The sequence below is a fragment of the Lepidochelys kempii genome, chromosome 5, assembly GCF_965140265.1.
Source record: "Lepidochelys kempii isolate rLepKem1 chromosome 5, rLepKem1.hap2, whole genome shotgun sequence".
Taxonomy (NCBI): Eukaryota; Metazoa; Chordata; order Testudines; family Cheloniidae; genus Lepidochelys; species Lepidochelys kempii.
In genome coordinates, this window is record NC_133260.1 from 72,559,746 (window position 1) to 72,578,553 (window position 18,808).

General features: G+C 40.9%; 1 protein-coding gene across 6 annotated transcripts in view; it reads right to left on the reverse strand.

The window, feature by feature from the left end:
- Positions 1 to 18,808, reverse strand: part of MCC (MCC regulator of WNT signaling pathway) — a 361,512-nt gene that overhangs the window by 230,221 nt on the left and 112,483 nt on the right. For 2 of the 6 annotated variants that reach the window (XM_073344710.1, XM_073344709.1), the window contains exon 1: positions 7,853 to 8,445. The exons of the other annotated variants lie outside the window; for them this stretch is intronic. In XM_073344710.1, coding sequence (XP_073200811.1) covers positions 7,853 to 7,909 — 57 coding nt within the window. In that variant the 5' untranslated portion in view covers positions 7,910 to 8,445. Of the gene's footprint in view, positions 1 to 7,852; positions 8,446 to 18,808 lie in introns of those variants that run through there. 6 annotated transcript variants of the gene reach the window in all.

Sequence of the window (18,808 nt, forward strand, 5' to 3'; positions counted from 1 at the left end):
TGTTGGGTTTCGCATGTGGACGGGCTGGGTGGTGCTGGTGGCCCGTAGTATACAGGAGGTCAGACTACATGATCTGATGGTCCCTTATGGCCTTCCAGTATATGATAGGATACCGTGATTCAACGTGCAATGAATCAGGTCCATTTGTTTAATCTGATTTAACGTATAGGATATTCAATACCAGGCTAAGATAAACTACCCATGAAATGCAAAGGGCCAAATGTGACTTTAAGGAGTTGGGCCACTAATGTCAGTCATTAGTGGCCCGAGAGATCAACATGCACATTTGAGGGCAGAAGCTTGCCTAACGGGTGTAAGCGAAGGAGATAAAAATGAGAGAGAGAAATTCTGAAGGAAGAGCGGATAAACAGGGAAAGAAATTTCTATACAGTTGACATTAAAACGCAAATTACAGACCCAGTACTTTGAGGTGCTGAGCACTTCCTAATACAGTATATGCCCGATTTTTCAAAACTCTGTTATCTGATCATCCACATTATCCAAATCCCTTCCTCATTCTCCTTGCTGGGGGACAACAAGGAAGGGATTCAGATAATGCAGAGGTCTGAACAACAAAGAGGAGACTCCCAGCCACAGGGAGCCCATCCTGCTGCTGAATGGCTCCTCTGGTAGTGCATGGAGCCCTCTGCAGCCTTGCTGTCATGGGACCGAGGATAGGTCTACACAGGGATAAAAAAAAATTGAGGCTGGCTTGGATCAGCTGATTCGGACTCTCAGGGCTCCAGGGCTGAAAAATTGCTGTGTAGACGCTCGAGCTCAGTCTGGAGTCCGAGGTGTGAGACCCTGCGAGGCTCCAGCCAGAGCGAGAACATCTTCACAGCAATTTTTAGCACTGCAGCCTGAGTTCCACAAGCCTGAGTCAGCTCACCCGGACCAGCCATGGGTCTTTTATCCATGTGTAGACATACCCTGTGCGAGCAGGGCTGTGACAGTGGAGCTGCAGAGGGCTCTCTGCACTGCCACAGGGCTGGTGACACCCAATCCTGCAGATAAGACTGCAGTCCTGGTGGGGCAGAGCAGAGTCCTGACCATGGGTTTCTGCTCTGCCCTGCCAGGACCATAACCTCCTCCACTCCACCCTTGGCGCCTGCAATAATCGAGACAGCAAGAGCAGCAGTGCAGGGAGCCCTCCGCAGCTCTGCTGTCACAGGCGGAAGGGTGGAGGGCCATGACAGCAGGGCTGCAGAGGGCTCCCTGCGCTGCTGCTCCTGCCCTCTTGATTATCTGAGCTCCTGATTATCTGAATAAAATCTGCACCCCCATTTTAGTGTATACTGTAGATCAATGGGAACCAAAAGGTAGACAGACCAGACCCACAGAAATGATGCTCCAAAGTTTGGTGGGTACTTTCTGCTGTGAGAAAGTCATTTTTACGCGACATGCAATGCAATGTCACTCCAACCGTCAATAAACCAGTGCATTTAGCTTTGATAGATATAAGACATGTGAGCTGTTTATTATTACCTTAAGAGTCAGTTATGCATCTATTCTTTAGTGCTTAGTGTTCTCAAAAAGGGCTAGGTCTGCCCAACAATGGAATGTCACTCATAAACAACAAAAAATTAAGGTCTTTTCAACTTATATAAATATAGTTATCACCAATTTATCAACGACTACCAGAACACTTATCTTCTAAGTATAGGGGGAAACTGTAATCTCTCCTATATACCAATATGCAGCATACGTTGCCTTTTAATAGCAATCTCTGTAAACCTTTAATACTGTTTTTCTTTACACGAGGTCAGGCACGCGTCTTATAACACTAGACAACGGAGTGAGAGGGAGATACCAATGTGAGATGTGGTCACTATGCCTGTAAAGGAGTACTGTATCACTGCAACAACCCCATTACAGCCTGGCCAGTGATGGATTCAGACTACTTTCTGACTGTCCGATAGCAAGACTGCCAAACTCAAGATTTCAAAACTCAGAAGACAAAAATAAGGCCATAAGATTTATTTCCAATCCGAAGTATGTACAAACCTGTTCCCAGTTCCCCGCATGTACATTACAGCACTAGTGCAAGCAGAATCATATCCTAAAAAGAACTGAAAACTTACAGAAAATACAGCAGGGTGGGGATTGTCAATGCTGTATTTGCCAATTGGGCTTGTATCTATATCAGGCTCCCTCACTTGTATCTGCCCCACTCTCTGACCCAACACAGCAATGTCTTTTTATTGGGTTGCATATATGACTCAAGCAGCCTCATCCTTTGAATTTTGTTACTTTTCTTCATTATTTTCTTGAAGCAGGAGTAATCAAGGTAGTGGTGGTGGTGGTGGTGATTAGGTGGAAATACAAATCTGAAATTCTGAAGGACACCACTGTCACGGGGTTCCTGTTTTTACCCCTCTCAAACTTGGCACTGTCCCTTTAGTTCTTCGTATCTTGTACTATGTATAGAATTTTGTCATCCCACTGTTCTCCAGAGACCTCACTCCTCTACCTCCTCCCACCAAAAATAATACAAAAAAAATCTCTTTGGAAGGGGGTGGGGACATAGTATTCAAACACTACTTCGATTAAATTTCTCTCTCTCATTTAAAAGGAGTGAAGTAAATGAAATAGTTTGTTCCTAGCATTGTAAGTGGTTAAAGAATGGACAACTGTATCCAAGAATGCAAGCAGCTACATTAATTTTCTGAACTGATGAAATCTAAGCAGAGATAATGAAAAGCAAAGGGAAGAAATTATGTACACCTGAGAAGAGAGATTTTTTTAATTTGGTGCATTGTAAAGAACATACCTATTAGAGAAATGATGTCCCCATCACAGCTTACAGAGCAAATGGCAAAAGGAAATGGCCACATAAAATAAACATTCATTCTTTAAAATGTGGATTGTTTTGCAAAAATGAGATACCAGCCCTGAGTCTGCAGAAACCTTTCTTAGGGCCCATTTCTGCCCTTGGCAGATCTGCACAGTTTCCACGGCCTTTGACAGGAATCTTTTGTGCATAACCAAGGACCGAATTGGGCCCTTAAATCTGATAAGGTGCCAATCCTGCAAACATTTATGTGTGTGCTTAACTTTACTACGGCGAGTAGCCACATTGTAGACTACTCAGCAGGAAGTAAAATTAAGTACATGCATAAACAACAATAACCTTCATATATATGGAAATGGACTATGTAATAAAAAAAACCTCGCTGTGCACATTCATCCAGGTATTCTGCAAAAAAGTGGGAACATTCTGAAGTACAGCCCCACTTTGAACATTGTGAAAACCTAGGGGGGAGGGTGGGTCAGTTATCTTTGTAACTGCAAATAATTTTTCTCCACTTAATTGGTTGCCTGTAACAAACTTCTTAAGTGGCATTCATGATGTTGGCTTTTAAGAACACATTGTGTAGTTACATTCAATAGTTAATGGTACCATTGGACTAAACACATCGATCTGAATAGCGATTATCTAATTCTGGGCGCCCTATCCCCTGACTGATCCAACCTCAAAGTGAAATCTCTCCAAATAATACTTCACACCATAGCACTGGCAGCAGGTAGCCTCTTTCACAATACTACAACCAGGCCTTGTTGGACCTTATGAATTATTTACAACTTTAACAAAGCCTATCCTACATTCTGATGAGTGGCAGCAATGTTACCATCAGAAACTTCCAGATTTTTCAGACCAACCTCTCCTAATGTCTCCTTCTCCCCACACCGAATTTATTTTTTGGTGGGAGAGTAGAGGAGGGTCAACCAGAGAAGCTGCTGATATATACGTACCAATATTGACAACTTCAACTCTGGAGTTCAGCAGCCACTGAAATCATACTGCTCTGATGGGAACATGACTGGCTTACCATGGAAATCAGTTTTCCTTGCTGTCTGTGTGAACTTGATTGGAGAAAAAAGGCAAACAAAGGAAAAGGACATACCAACTAGATATCAAGATTTTGTTTACTTTTACAATAAAAATCAGAGATTAGATCAGCATTCTATTTGCAAATCAAAAGAAAAACACACACACTTACTTTTGCATCCATGGTAGGGGAGAAAGTAGATTTGTCAGTTTTTCCAAATACTGGCATAAATCTCAGAAAAACACCCCTTGCAAACTGTATGGATAGTGATTAATTTTTACCTTCTATTTTGTGCATTTGACTCACAGAAAGGCATGTGTGTATTAATTTTAGTGGATAATGTAGAAAATATTAGAATTAGTGGATAATGTAGAAATCTCTGAACATATACTCTGTGTGTATGTGTATTAATTTCACACACACACAGAGTATATGTTCAGAGATTTCTACATTATCCACTAATTCTAATAATGGAAGTTCCATGGTTGGAACTTTGTACATTGAAGTGAGGATATAACTCCCCTAAATAAGTGTGTGTATTACTGGCCCACTGCCATATTTTTCACCAAACCAGATGCACTAGATCAGCGGTTGGCAACCTTTCAGAAGTGGTGTGCCGAGTCTTCATTTATTCACTTTAATTTAAGGTTTCACGTGCCAGTATTACATTTTAATGTTTTTAGAAGGTCTCTTTCTAAAAGTCTATAATATATAACTATACTATTGTTGTAAGTAAAGTAAATAAGGTTTTAAAAATGTTTAAGGAGCTTCATTAAAAATTAAATTGAAATGCAGAGCCCCCCAGACCGATGGCCAGGACCCGGGCAGTATGAGTGCCACTGAAAATCAGCTTGTGAGTTGCCTTTGGCATGCGTGTCATAGGTTACCTACCCCTGCACTAGATAGTGCCAGTAGGGAGATGGCCACAGAGCAAAAAACTCACTAAGACTGTATGATCCTAGGAAAATTCCCACTGCAGCCATTTTCTTTAAATGACTGTGGTGCTACACTCTCCCAATGGGCAAAAGCAAACAAGTCATAAGCAGGAAGGAAAGCCAGAAGAGAATAAAAAGAGAGACAGGAAGACCAAAAAAATAGGTACAAAACATGAACACAAACCAAAGATACAAACAGCACTTAACATCTTTCAAGTACTGCCAAAAAAATAAAAAATCCACATATGGCAAGGAGAATGGGGAAGAGGGAGCCAAAAGAAAAGGATAGCCTTGGAGGCCCTGTTGTTCATATAACACCTACTGGGAAGAAAAGAACTGTGTGGGTCACTTAAATTTAGAGATGAGCAACCAAACTCTGGTTTCAGAGTAGCAGCAGTGTTAGTCTGTTAGTGCACAAGTACTCCTGCTCTTTCAACCAAACTCTGTCTCAGTAGCTCTAGATCACAAATGTAATCAATTCCATCGAAACATAGGGGGCAGCTAAATTTAAAAACAAATTCCCAGGGCGAAAGATTACAGGTTTCCCTCAATATTTTCTCCCATCGCAGATACTCTGAGTTGGAGGGCCTCCTATGTCAAAATTCCAGGTGACATCACTGAATACAAGGTTAAAAGAACTCTCTTAATATGGCTTAAAGTCCCACCCAGTGACTGAATAAAATGAACTCCTAACCTGTAACAGGTTTCAGAGTAACAGCCATGTTAGTCTGTATTCGCAAAAAGAAAAGGAGTACTTGTGGCACCTTAGAGACTAACCAACTTATTTGAGCATAAGCTTTCGTGTAGCTCACTTCATCGGATGCATACTGTGGAAACTGCAGAAGACATTATATACACAGAGACCATGAAACAATACCTCCTCCCACCTCACTCTCCTGCTGGTAATAGCTTATCTAAAGTGATCACTCTCCTTACAATGTGTATGATTGGAAATGGCCCAACTTGATTATCATACACATTGTAAGGAGAGTGATCACTTTAGATAAGCTATTACCAGCAGGAGAGTGAGGTGGGAGGAGGTATTGTTTCATGGTCTCTGTGTATATAATGTCTTCTGCAGTTTCCACAGTATGCATCCGATGAAGTGAGCTGTAGCTCACGAAAGCTTATGCTCAAATAAGTTGGTTAGTCTCTAAGGTGCCACAAGTCCTTTTCTTTTTGCTAACCTGTAACAACATTCCAAAGCAATACACCAAGATGAAAATGATATTGTTAAATATGGTCTGCTCTGGATGACTGTCCTAGCAGCACTCTCCCAAGACACTGCACTGGTTTGAAACATTTACTTTTGAAACAGGTATAAAACCAAAACACACACAAAAATTGGGAGATATGAGAGATTTCACTCAACTAGCTTGAAGAGCAAACAAACAATAAGGACATAATCTTTCTCCCATTGATGTCAATGGCAACACACACCCTGACTTCAGTGGGAATACGGTAGCTTTCAGGACAGCACAATCCTATTTAAAAGTAGAATAGTTGGAGGTGAAGTGCTATTCAAACTGCTGTTGCACTAACACAGGTAATGTAAAAAGAACAGGCTCTTGTTCAAAAAAGCAATCAAGCTTATAATAGCTTTGGGATGAAAGGTATATAATATACAAAAATAAATTACACACACACACATAAAACTACCCTGGGATGGACTCCATCAACCAGCAAGCATATAGTACTCACTGCATAAAAGCTAGTATTGGCCAAGGACACCAGGGCAGTCTCCCACTCTACAAAAAGCATCCAGAGATCTTTAGTGTTTATGCTGAGTAGACAAGACCTTCATTCTTAAGTTCCCTTTTGCAAGATCCACACACAGTTAATGAAATGGAACTCCTATTATTTAAATGACTAATAAAATATACACACAGCACTTTTATTATGAAAGAAAATTTAAATAAAAATACTGCACTGGTTCCTATCCTGAACTGCATGATTCTGCACTGACATGGACCCTTGCTCCTTACTTGTGCCCTTTCCACAGTGTTCCATTGCCCCTCACTCTCACTTATCTGCTAGAATGCCTATTTGTTTCCTTATTGATTTTATATTTCCACTCTTTATCTTGATATATAGTTTTTTTCCTAGCCACCTAACTCTGTAAACCATTTACCCTTTTGTCCAATTCCTTCTGTAAAACATGATATGATGCTTTTCATGAGAGACAGTATAAAAGAAATTAACTGCATGGCACATAAAATGTGTGTCAAAGGAGGAAAAAGAATTTTTTTTAAACCAAGACAATATATTCTGTGGAACATTAAAACCATGTTTTAACCCCAATAAGATGCTCTGGGCTGTATGTTGTGACCAATATCAGCAATTTTCAGTCCAATCAAAGCTACCCAAATGATATGCCCAAGGCATTTCAATAACCATAAAAATATGCATCTTAGAACAACTGTTTAAATATTTGCATAATACTTGATGTGGCTTTAATTTCAAATCTGCTTAAAAAACATAATGCTGTCAGAGCATAAAAGAACAGACACACCTACAACAGTAAGGAATGAATACAACAGTTTTTCACCCTATGCTGCAAGAAGTAAAAGTCCCAGTGGCTTATTTCCTCTCCCTTCCCCCAACTAAAATAATATTAGTCTAATCTGAAGAAACAGCATTACCTTTGCTGAACATAATCAAATACATCATGTGATTCTGCCAAAATTGTTGGCTTAATAATGCTGTTTGCTTTCCACCCTCCACTCCAAATTAGTAACCATCTGCTTAATCTCAATTGGGATCGCTGTGTATTTTACCTACTTCAAAGAGGAATGCTGTGTATAAATGCAGCACTTGGGAAGGTGGGGGAATCCTTGCTGCAGGACGACATTAAAAAAAAAAAAAGGTCTCTGCAAAGTTACAACCGTTTGCCTTTTACCACTTATTTCTGACTGAAGCAAGTTCAGGTCATTTCCTGACTAACACTGCAAGTCAGAACAAGAATACACTCTATTAATCTTTAATTGAAGTGCCTGCAGACTGAAAGCCAAAAAGGGACTGATACTATATTTAAAACACAAAAAGCATTAAAAAAATAAAAAACCCAAGGATATTGAAACTGCTTACCTCGCTCAGCTCCGCAGAGGAGTCATTTCCATATTTCATAGCAACTCCAGAATTCATGATTAGACTTTTCAGGGCTTGGCTATTTCTACAGATTTTAATGCTTCCAAGCTTTGCTCAATAGATTCAACACTCCCTTCTTCTCCAAGATTTTTCTGTCTTGCACATTTTGCTCTAGACAGCCATTTTCACTTAACATTTATAGAACCTAAATTAACGATGCACGGTCTTCTAAAGGAGCCAAATTGGTTTTCATTTCACAAACAATCCATTTCTGCAAGAGACTCATTAAAGCTGCAGAGCGCAGAGTCACAGAGAATGCAGACAGTTAGTAATGATCTCCTGGATACTAAAACTGCCCAAGTCCATGTGAAATCTATGTTTCAGCTCTGCCTCTAGTTTTACACTGCCTTTTCCCCAGCTAGATTTGAGGGCATCTCCCAGAGGAGTTTAATATCCTGGCACCTATTTGGTGAGCTTCAGATGAATTCACAGTGAGAACACAATCAAAGTACTGTTAAGGTCTTAGAAGAGGAAAAAGAGCCGAGACAAACTGATGCTGTACTTCACGCTAAAGTTTCCCCGTCCACTAAGCCTGGAGTTGTAAGTGGTTTATGATCAAACACAGCTGTCTTGCTTCTAGCTAAAGGATGCATGGAAGGGGCGGTGCCAAAGGAGAAAGGGAGGGGGAAGGAGAGAGCTACACAGAGTTCATTTTGGAATTGCAGGCATCTTTCCAGCTTTCTGTACGCTAATTACTGATTACTGCAACCAAAACTACAAGGTAAGCATACAACTGTAAAAGTTACCTCCTTAGCTATGTAGCTAGATTCTTATTTCCCCCTATTTCCATATGCAATTATACGAGTTTCTTTTTATGATTTCAGAAAATTGAAGTGAACCTAAAGCTATATTTGAAAACCAGGAATTTTACATGGTACATTAAAATCTTACAAAATTTAGGGCAGATATTATTAGATGAATAAAAAAAATCAATCATTTGAATTTAGCATCTAACTAGTAGCCCAGGAAATTCCTAGGAATATAGGTTCTTATAAAGAATGTGCTGATTTCAACAAAACATACAACAGAAGATTTAGTGACAACCTTTTCCCCTCAGTCCTTGCCTGCTATAGATACTCCACTCAGCCAAAATGTATACTGCTTTACATTGCTTGGTTATACTGGTGAAGTTAGAAGCTTGGAGTCCCTTATCCTGTGACTGAAGTGTATCTGATCACTTTGTTTAATGAATACACCATATGTCTAAAATATCAAATCCTGGGAAGAGTTGATTTTTATAAAGAGCAAAAATCAAATCAGGACAAACGGCACAACTTCACACCTTGGCAAATCCATTTACACAGGGAACAGTGCTTGCCACGGTAGCATTCTGAAAAAGACCCTCTGAATAGTATGTTTTCCTCACCTATATTAATTACAGGATCAATAATCATCATCAGATATAACGATAATTCTTCTGAATCACAATAAAGTCTATTAAGACCATAGAGGAAAAGAGATTATCAAAATAATAGCAATTAAACCTTTTGGGTTGGAGCACATCCTGCTTTAATAGACCAGGATCTGAGTATCAGTCCCTCCCCATTTCCCCTTCATGCCAAGACCTAGCAGGTGTGGATGCTGCAGTCTCACTGTTAAGTACATTGTCTTTTTCCCCACCCTGGATACATTTTCCATCATTTCTTTTCCTTCCTGATTTTGCTTTCTAGCATCAACTGTTTGTTTTCTTTACCTAGTTTCTTCCCTGTCCAGCATACATCCCCTCTATTTTTCACTCCGTTTTCTGCACCCAATTCTCTTATTTTTGTGTTACCTTCCCTTTCTCACCTTCACCTCCCTCAGTGTTCTCTTATATTCTTGCCTGTTTATCTCCTTTGTCCCCAACGCGTGTTCCCGTTCACCGTCCCCCAGCTGCTGGCAACGTACTGTGCTGCTCTCTGCTGGTAGAACGCTGCTGTGCATAGGGCCGGGAACAGCATTGAGTACAGCTGCCTAAGAAAATAGGACCAGAGTACATGCCCAGTGGCCTTGGCTCAGCAGGTCTCCAGAAGCAGCCAGAAAGATGGGCGTGTCCCACCTCTCTGTAAAGTCCGAGGTGCCTTACAGGTTGGGAGTCCCAGTGTTGAGGAATATATGCTCTTATCTTCATATGTAGAGTCGTTAAACACATTAATTTCCTGCACACTATAATGGGGCTACCCATGTTTTCTCCTGTGAAAGAGACACCTGATGGTGAATTACCATAAAATGTTTTGATACAATGCATCCGATGAAGTGAGCTGTAGCTCATGAAAGCTTATGCTCAAATAAATTTGTTAGTCTCTAAGGTGCCACAAGTACTCCTTTTCTTTTTGTGGATACATACTAACACGGCTGCTACTCTGAAACTTATAAACCTTGAGTTATTTTTTGTTTAAAAATCCACCATCGCTGACAAAGAAAAATTAAGAATATTCTACTCCTTCCTAAATTAACCTCTCCAAATAGAAGTCAAGAGTGACTTTACTCTGCAAAAGGGATAGATTCCAGAGTGAAGACCTAAATTTATCCTCAGGCACACCCATTTCACATGGGGTTACAGCACATTATCTTTACAGTACTATACCCTTACACAACCAAACACAACCCAACTGAAAGAGAAAGGGATAAAGGTCCTAAAATAATTCTGTATTGCCCTCCTAAGGTCAACAGTCTTTTTGAACTACTTGCTGGCTAGCCAGTGGCTGACACAGGAGTACATGATCCTACAATCTAAAAAAGAAACTTCAGCTCTAAATATGAGGGTGCGATGCATTTGAGATGGACTCTGTTTTTGAGACATTTTTAAGTGACTCTACACTTATACCCTTATTCTTCTGCCACTTTCTAGATTTGTTAGTAACACTATGGAAGAAAATAAGGAGTCACCAGTGGAAAAGTAAAAATGGAATTCAAATACATTCAGACATGCTAAGGAATATCAGGAGGCGCAGCCAAAGACTGTGTAAAACTAAATGTTAAAAATGGATGCAGAGTGAAACTCTAAACCCTGAGGGAATGTTATATTTACATTAATCCCAGATGACTCTCACTACTAATGCTGGAACACTGCAAATGGGTGATAGAGGGTTACATAAACTATGAACTAAAACAGAGAAGCCTGAACAGAGAATAAGTGCTGACACCTCACACTCAGCATTGAAAGGCATTTAGCATTTTTAAAGGGTCTTTCATTAAGTATATTATGGGGAGCAGCTTAGTTTAGTCCCAATTCTGCAAAGATTAATGCACCTGCTTTGCTTTATACACTGTGAGTAGTCCTATTGACTTCTTGCAGTATGTAAAGCTAAGTGGATGTATCCTTGAAGGATTGGGGTCTTCTGTTAGCATCAGCTTGAGTTATAAAACTCTAGTCTGGTCTCTATTATGGAAAATTGTTTTCATTTGGAAATTACTAGGTTTAGTAATGGCAAAGGAGAATGTTTCTGCAAAGTGTGAAGAAGTTGTTTGAAAATGTTTTTGAGTTAAAATGCATTAAAAGTACCCTGAATTAAAAATCAGCTTGTTACTTCCCTTTCCAACTTTACACATTGGCTAAACATCCTTGAAGACCTATGCACTGGTAAATTGGAAGATATAATGAATACGTTGTAACTAAGCATATGTATTGCTGGATTTTTGTTGTGAATGGCTTGGTGTCCAATACAGCTTGCATTGATGTCAATGGGAGTTATGGGCCAAATCCAGTGCTCACTAACCAACGCCAAAGGGATTTATTTTTGTCATAGGCTTTCATTTGTTGGTGTAAGCATGTTGTCCTCTACTGGCTAGTTACAGTTCAGAGAAAACAGAAAGGATCAATCTATATACGTAAGCAGATAACAGACCTCTCCTTTCAGCTCAGGTGCTAGAGGCCTTTGTTGTTGCAGCTGTAAAACCAGGGTTCTAGTCCCAGGTCTGAGGTATTTTGCTTAGAAGAGATGATGAAAAGACTAACAGCTACGGTTAGTTTTGTTCTCTTTTGCAAAAATAAAATCATTACCATATTACATTTTTAAAGCTAAGTCTAATTGACAACTAGAACATGTTCTGAAATTTTTGAATAAATTAAGAACTTTTTAAAAGACTTTAAAATGGCTGCTCTTTTAAATTTTTATGAAGTCAACCATTTCTTGGGGCTATCTGTCAGACCAATGAAATCATATTCCATCACAAAATTCAAAACCTAGACAGATCTAACTGAATACATCCAGGCAGCCTCACTGTTTATAAATCCATATATAGTGGTCAGGTATAGTACCATAGTGATAAGAACCTTATAAATGCTAGGTTTCAGAGTAACAGCCGTGTTAGTCTGTATTCGCAAAAAGAAAAGGGGTACTTGTGGCACCTTAGAGACTAACCAATTTATTTGAGCATAAGCTTTCGTGAGCTACAGCTCACTTCATCGGATGCATACTGTGGAAAGTATAGAAGATCTTTTTATACACACAAAGCATGAAAAAATGGGTGTTTACCACTACAAAAGGTTTTCTCTCCCCCCAACCCACTCTCCTGCTGGTAATAGCTTATCTAAAGTGATCACTCTCCTTACAATGTGTGTGATAATCAAGTTGGGCCATTTCCAGCACAAATCCAGATTTTCTGCCCCCTGCCATGCCCCTTTGCCATGTACATTGGTCAAACTGGACAGTCTCTACGTAAAAGAATAAATAGACACAAATCAGATGTCAAGAATTATAACATTCATAAACCAGTCGGAGAACACTTCAATCTCTCTGGTCATGCGATTACAGACATGAAAGTTGCGATATTACAACAAAAAAACTTGGCTTGAATAGAGACTGGGAATGGCTAAGTTATTATGCAAGGTAACTATTTCCCCTGTTTTTTTCCTACCCCCCCCCACCGACATTCTTGTTAAAACCTGGATTTGTGCTGGAAATGGCCCACCTTGATTATCATACACATTGTAAGGAGAGTGATCACTTTAGATAAGCTATTACCAGCAGGAGAGTGGGGTGAGGGGAGAGAAAACCTTTTGTAGTGGTAAACACCCATTTTTTCATGCTTTGTGTGTATAAAAAGATCTCCTATACTTTCCACAGTATGCATCAGATGAAGTGAGCTGTAGCTCACAAAAGCTTATGCTCAAATAAATTGGTTAGTCTCTAAGGTGCCACAAGTACTCCTTTTCTTTTTATAAATGCTAGTTGATAGATTAGGTGCATTACCATGTCTTGTGCCACAGGCAGCTTTCAAGGGCAAGAACAGTAAAATTTTTCGGAAGAAGATGTGGTTAAAGAACTGCAATGAGACTTACACATCAGGGTTCAATTTCTGGCTTTGCCACCGTCTTCCTGCATGACCACAGGCCATTCACTTACTGTCTCTGTTCCTCATCTGTAAACCAGGGATAGTAATGCTCCCCTTCTCTCAGCCTTTCATAGAATCATAGAATATCAGGGTTGGAAGGGACCCCAGAAGGTCATCTAGTCCAACCCCCTGCTCAAAGCAGGACCAATTCCCAGTTAAATCATCCCAGCCAGGGCTTTGTCAAGCCTGACCTTAAAAACCTCTAAGGAAGGAGATTCTACCACCTCCCTAGGTAACGCATTCCAGTGTTTCACCACCCTCTTAGTGAAAAAGTTTTTCCTAATATCCAATCTAAACCTCCCCCACTGCAACTTGAGACCATTACTCCTCGTTCTGTCATCTGCTACCACTAAGAACAGTCTAGAGCCATCCTCTTTGGAACCCCCTTTCAGGTAGTTGAAAGCAGCTATCAAATCCCCCCTCATTCTTCTCTTCTGCAGGCTAAACAATCCCAGCTCCCTCAGCCTCTCCTCATAACTCATGTGTTCCAGTCCCCTAATCATTTTTGTTGCCCTTCGCTGGACTCTCTCCAATTTATCCACATCCTTCTTGAAGTGTGGGGCCCAAAACTGAACACAGTACTCCAGATGAGGCCTCACCAATGTCGAATAGAGGGGAACGATCACGTCCCTCGATCTGCTCGCTATGCCCCTACTTATACATCCCAAAATGCCATTGGCCTTCTTGGCAACAAGGGCACACTGCTGACTCAAGGGCACACTGCTGACTTCTTTGTCTGTCTTCTCTATTTAGACTATAAGTTCTTTGGTGTAGGGACTTTCTCTTAAGATGTATGTCTACATTAGAGCTAGGGGTGATTCCTCATGTAAGACGTACCATCACTAGCTTGAAGAGCTCTAGCATGCTAAAAATTGTGTAGCCATGGTAACGGTGGCATGGGCAGCCTAGCTGTGCTGAGTAAACCCCCCCAAACCCTTTGGGTACGTACTTAGCACAACTAGCTCGTGACTGCTGCCCATGCTACCACGGCAGTGCTACTATTTTTAGCATGCTAGCTCAAGGAAAGCTAGTATGAGTATGTCTAAGGTGAGCAAGCCTAATGCGAGCTGGGAATCACAGCCTAGCTCCTAGTGTAAACAATCTTAATATGTGTTTGTACACTGCCTCGCTCAGCGGGGCCCTTATCTCAGTGGAGGCCTGTAGTTACTACCATAATACGAATAAATAATAATAAACTGGACATGATTCACTGTCATTGAAGCTGACGGAGAAAGGAAACAGTCAATGAAAAATATATTCTACCAAACCGAAGACACCAGGGTGAGCTACTTCATATACATAATGCAGTCCCATCAGTGAGTGCTTTTTATAACCCTTACCAACTACTGAGGTTGCATACTGCTTGTAGACAAGTGTAGTTTCACTGACAGTCTTCCTGTGACAATTTCAAAACTAGTAGGGTAGTGTGTTCTCTAGTAACCACTATTAGCTGAGCTCTGCTCACTCTTAATTTAATAATCTGGTGACCACTCTATCCCATTTATTTATAGATTTAAAAAGACAATACATTTACTTACCTACAGTAAAGAAAAATTGAGAGTTATCCGGATGTTATGGTGTCCCTTAATCCTGCCACACAAACAGTTACTGCAGATGCTACCTTTTTGTTGTCTCTGGAGAGTCAGATCCATTATGTCAGTTTGGGTACTAGCATTCTCTTTGGATGGGATACAACTTCCTCATATATTACCTTTTGCTTTTGAAATTGCTCTAAAATATAGAAATTTTTAGTGCTACAGTGATTTTACAAGGCCTCCCACTCACAATATCCCTCAGGGAATACAGTCTTCCACTTTCTAACCATTACTGGAGAGAGCATGACCCAGCTATCACACACGAAGAGTTTTTCCATCATTCTTGTTTTGTCAACTGCAGAGTGAAAACTGCAGAGCAAAAGCAGCTATTTCTTAAATATAAATATACACATAAAGTATACAAGTCAAAAAAAGGATGTTAGGCAAGTGATTCCACTCTATATGGAACATGAATGATTGCCCATCAACTTCAACATGTGTGAAATGAGGGGTATTTTTTGGACTCATAGACTATCAGAGTTGGAAGGGACCTCAGGAGATCATCTAGTCCAACCCCCTGCTCAAAGCAGGCACAATACCCAATTTTTTTTTGCCCCAGATCCCTAAATGGCCCCCTCAAGGATTGAACTCACAATCCTGGGTTTAGCAAGCCAATGCTCAAACCACTGAGCTATCTGTCCCCCCGTTTGTTCTCTCTAGTTAACTTCCTAAATGTCACTACTGAAATTTCCTAAATATTTTATCATGGTAATTCTCACATAATTACTGCAATTAAGGCTGCACCCTTCACAGTCACAAGCACAAACAGATTACCCCTTTAATTTATTGTAAACTTTAGTTCATCCTGAACACTATGCAATATTATGAGGGCAGATTCTTGTTTTCACTTCAGCACAAAATATATAGGTATCCTAATATCAGTGGTTTGTATTTCCCAGGACAGAATACTAGTACTCTGAAGCTTAACATGCAGTTTGGAAGTGGGAATTCAATACAATACTTGGATAAAATTTCCAGACAGTTCCTTATTCAATAGCACTAATGCACTCTGATTTAAAGGTGGTGGCTAGAAAGGATGGTCTGCTCTTCTTGATGGAAATGATTCCCATCGATAATACTGAAGGTTACCCACTCGTGTCAAGAGAAGAATGTCCAGCTCAGCTGTAACAATTGAAAGTAACCCTGCCCTGAAAAAATGAAGTACTCAATTTGAAAAACATGTCAACTTCACTTTTCTGTCCCTTCCAGTACACTATCTTGATTAGTCTAAAACGGATAGTATATCTAGAGGAATGGGATTTCCAAACAGCACTTCAATCACAGTTACTCACCCCTTCGCCCCTCTCCAAATACTAAATCCACTTAAGATGTCATGTCCTTGACCAGACCAATCTTCTTTGCAGTTCACATTTGATCCCTTTAATTATCCTCCAACATTTCATGTCACCAAGCCACGCACTAATCTGTCAAAACCAGCAGCCCTAGTTGTCTGTCTTTTCATCTACCACTATCATGCATTCACAGTGATTCCCCTTGACCCCACAATACCTCAGAAACAGGCAAAATGACAAACAAGGCACCAGGAAACCCACACAGAGGCCTGTTACTCAGTTATGGACCTGTCTGAAGAAAGCAGAGAAAGATTGTAGTAATTTTTAAGTTCTCTTTCTCTGACAACCACCTCATCATCAGCTACTTGCCTCTACCCATAAACCTGGCCATTCTGTGGACTACAATCCTTCACATTCATTACTCTTCTGCTGCTCTTCCCTACTCTCTCCACCCTCTCCTTAGCTGAGTTGTCAATTCCTCCCCCCACTTGCTCTTTTACATTCTTTTGTCTCAGTTCAGAGTAGCCCCCAATTATTAGCTTCCAATCTCAAATGGCACTGCACCAGTTCCCATGCTCTGGAGATAGTTCTGAGGTCATGCACACTTATTCAACTAAAATTTGGTCCTCACCTCCTTCACTTCTGCTAAATTCCTTGCCAAATATCTCTACTTTCCCACCTAACTAGAATCCCATGTCCACAACACCTGTTTGTTTACAACCTTCAATTCTCTCCAAAGCCCTCTCCATTTGCATCTTCCTCTCTCTCTTTGCACAATACCGTGCCAGCTTCTTCAAAGAATAGAGCAATGAGATCTGCCATGATAGCCATCTTCCCCCACCCCAACACTCTCTCCTTCTTCTCCCTGTCACTGACACTGGGTTTTCTTGCCTGATCTACCCCTCTTCCCCATTCCATCCTGCTACCTGACATCCCTTACTCTGACTCTCACCTCTTCCCTCACCTCTAACTCCTTTCCCTCACAAAGTAAGCATGCTGTGGTCCCCTCCCCTGTCTCAAAGAGACATTCCTCAACCCCATCCAATTACCACCCCATTTTCCTTCTTCCCTTCACCTCGAAACTCATCAAGCAAGGAATCTGCAATCATTGCCTGAATTTACTCTCCTTTAATGCCACTCTGATTATTTCCATCATCTCCAGTATATTGAATCAACTTCTCAACAATATTAATATCACCTCCTTCACCCTTGTACTTAGGTGCTTGGTGATAGGCATTGTACGTTAATCTGAATAGAACAGAACCCTCCTGGGACCTCTCCCCTGCTTTCAGGACTGCTGATCCTGCTTGATATCTTGCCTTTCCATGGCTTTTACAACACTGTCCTGCTCTGGGTCTCCTCCTCCTCCTTCTCTTGCCATTCTTCCAGTATCTCTCTTGACAAGTCCCACTCCCCATTTGCACTTTCCTCATGGATTCCTCAGGGCTCTGTCCTAGTCCTCTCCCTCCCATTCTCAGTGGATGATCTTATCTGCTTATACAGGTTCAACTACAATCTCTATGCTAGCAACTCACAAATTTACCTTTTTGACTCCTGAACAATCACTCCTCCATCCAATCAACGTATTTCAGCCTCTCTCTCTGCAATATCACCTCTTCCGAACATTTCACAAATTTCAAATGGCTGTAAGTGATCTTCTAATCTTCCTCCTGAAACCCCCTTCACTCTTCTATTCTCTTTCACTGGTGTACATACCACTAGTTATTCACCCAGACCTGTAAAGGAAGGGTAATTTTTGATTTCCACCCCATCTCCCTACACATTTACACAATTTCTACACATCTGTAAGATCTATTCTTTTTTTCATCTCTTTCTGGCTCCAATGAGCATCCAGGACATTACTGTATCTCATTCTGATTAATGTAACTTCCTCTCTGGGCTCACTGTTAGGTCTACACTGGAATAAAAGACACGCAGCATGGCCACAATCCTTCACATCCAAGACGCAGCATGGCCACAGCTAGCCAGGTCAACTGACTTGGGCTCGCAGGGCTAAAAACTGCTGTGCAAATGTTTGGGCTGGAGCCCAGGCTCTGGGACCCTCTCCCCTTGCAGGGTCCCAGAGCTCAGGCTCCAGCCTGAGCCCAAAAGCCTACACAGCAATTTTACAGCCCTGCAGCACAAGCTCCACAAGCCTCAGTCAGCTGACCCAGGCCAGCTGCAGGTGTTTAATTGCTGTGTAGAGACACTCACTGAGACCCACATAACCCCTTTAGTCAACACAAAATGCAGATGATCTTCCTTGACCACTAATCTAACCACATTACCTTCCCCCTCTTTGAATTCCTCCACTGGCTTATCTTTTTCCAGTGCATCAAGTTCAAGCCTATTGTCATCATCTTCAAGGTCCACTTAACTCTATCCCATACTACTTATCTGACAGTCTCATTTTACATTTATCCCTTTCACTGTGTACTCTGCTGCATCAGTGATGCCATCTTTGATATCCTGTTTATCCACTTCTCCTACAACCTTGTCTGCACTTATTTTTATGCTACTCCCTAAGCATGGAATGCCTTTCTTGAGCTTGACTGCAAAGCTACTATCTTCTCTTTTTAAGCCCCACCTCAAGAACCATTTCTTCCACAAGGTCTACAAGAACCTTGCTGAATAAATCTACTGCTTATTCATTTGTTTCCCTTCTCTCATCCCAAAAAACCTTTTAAAAATAC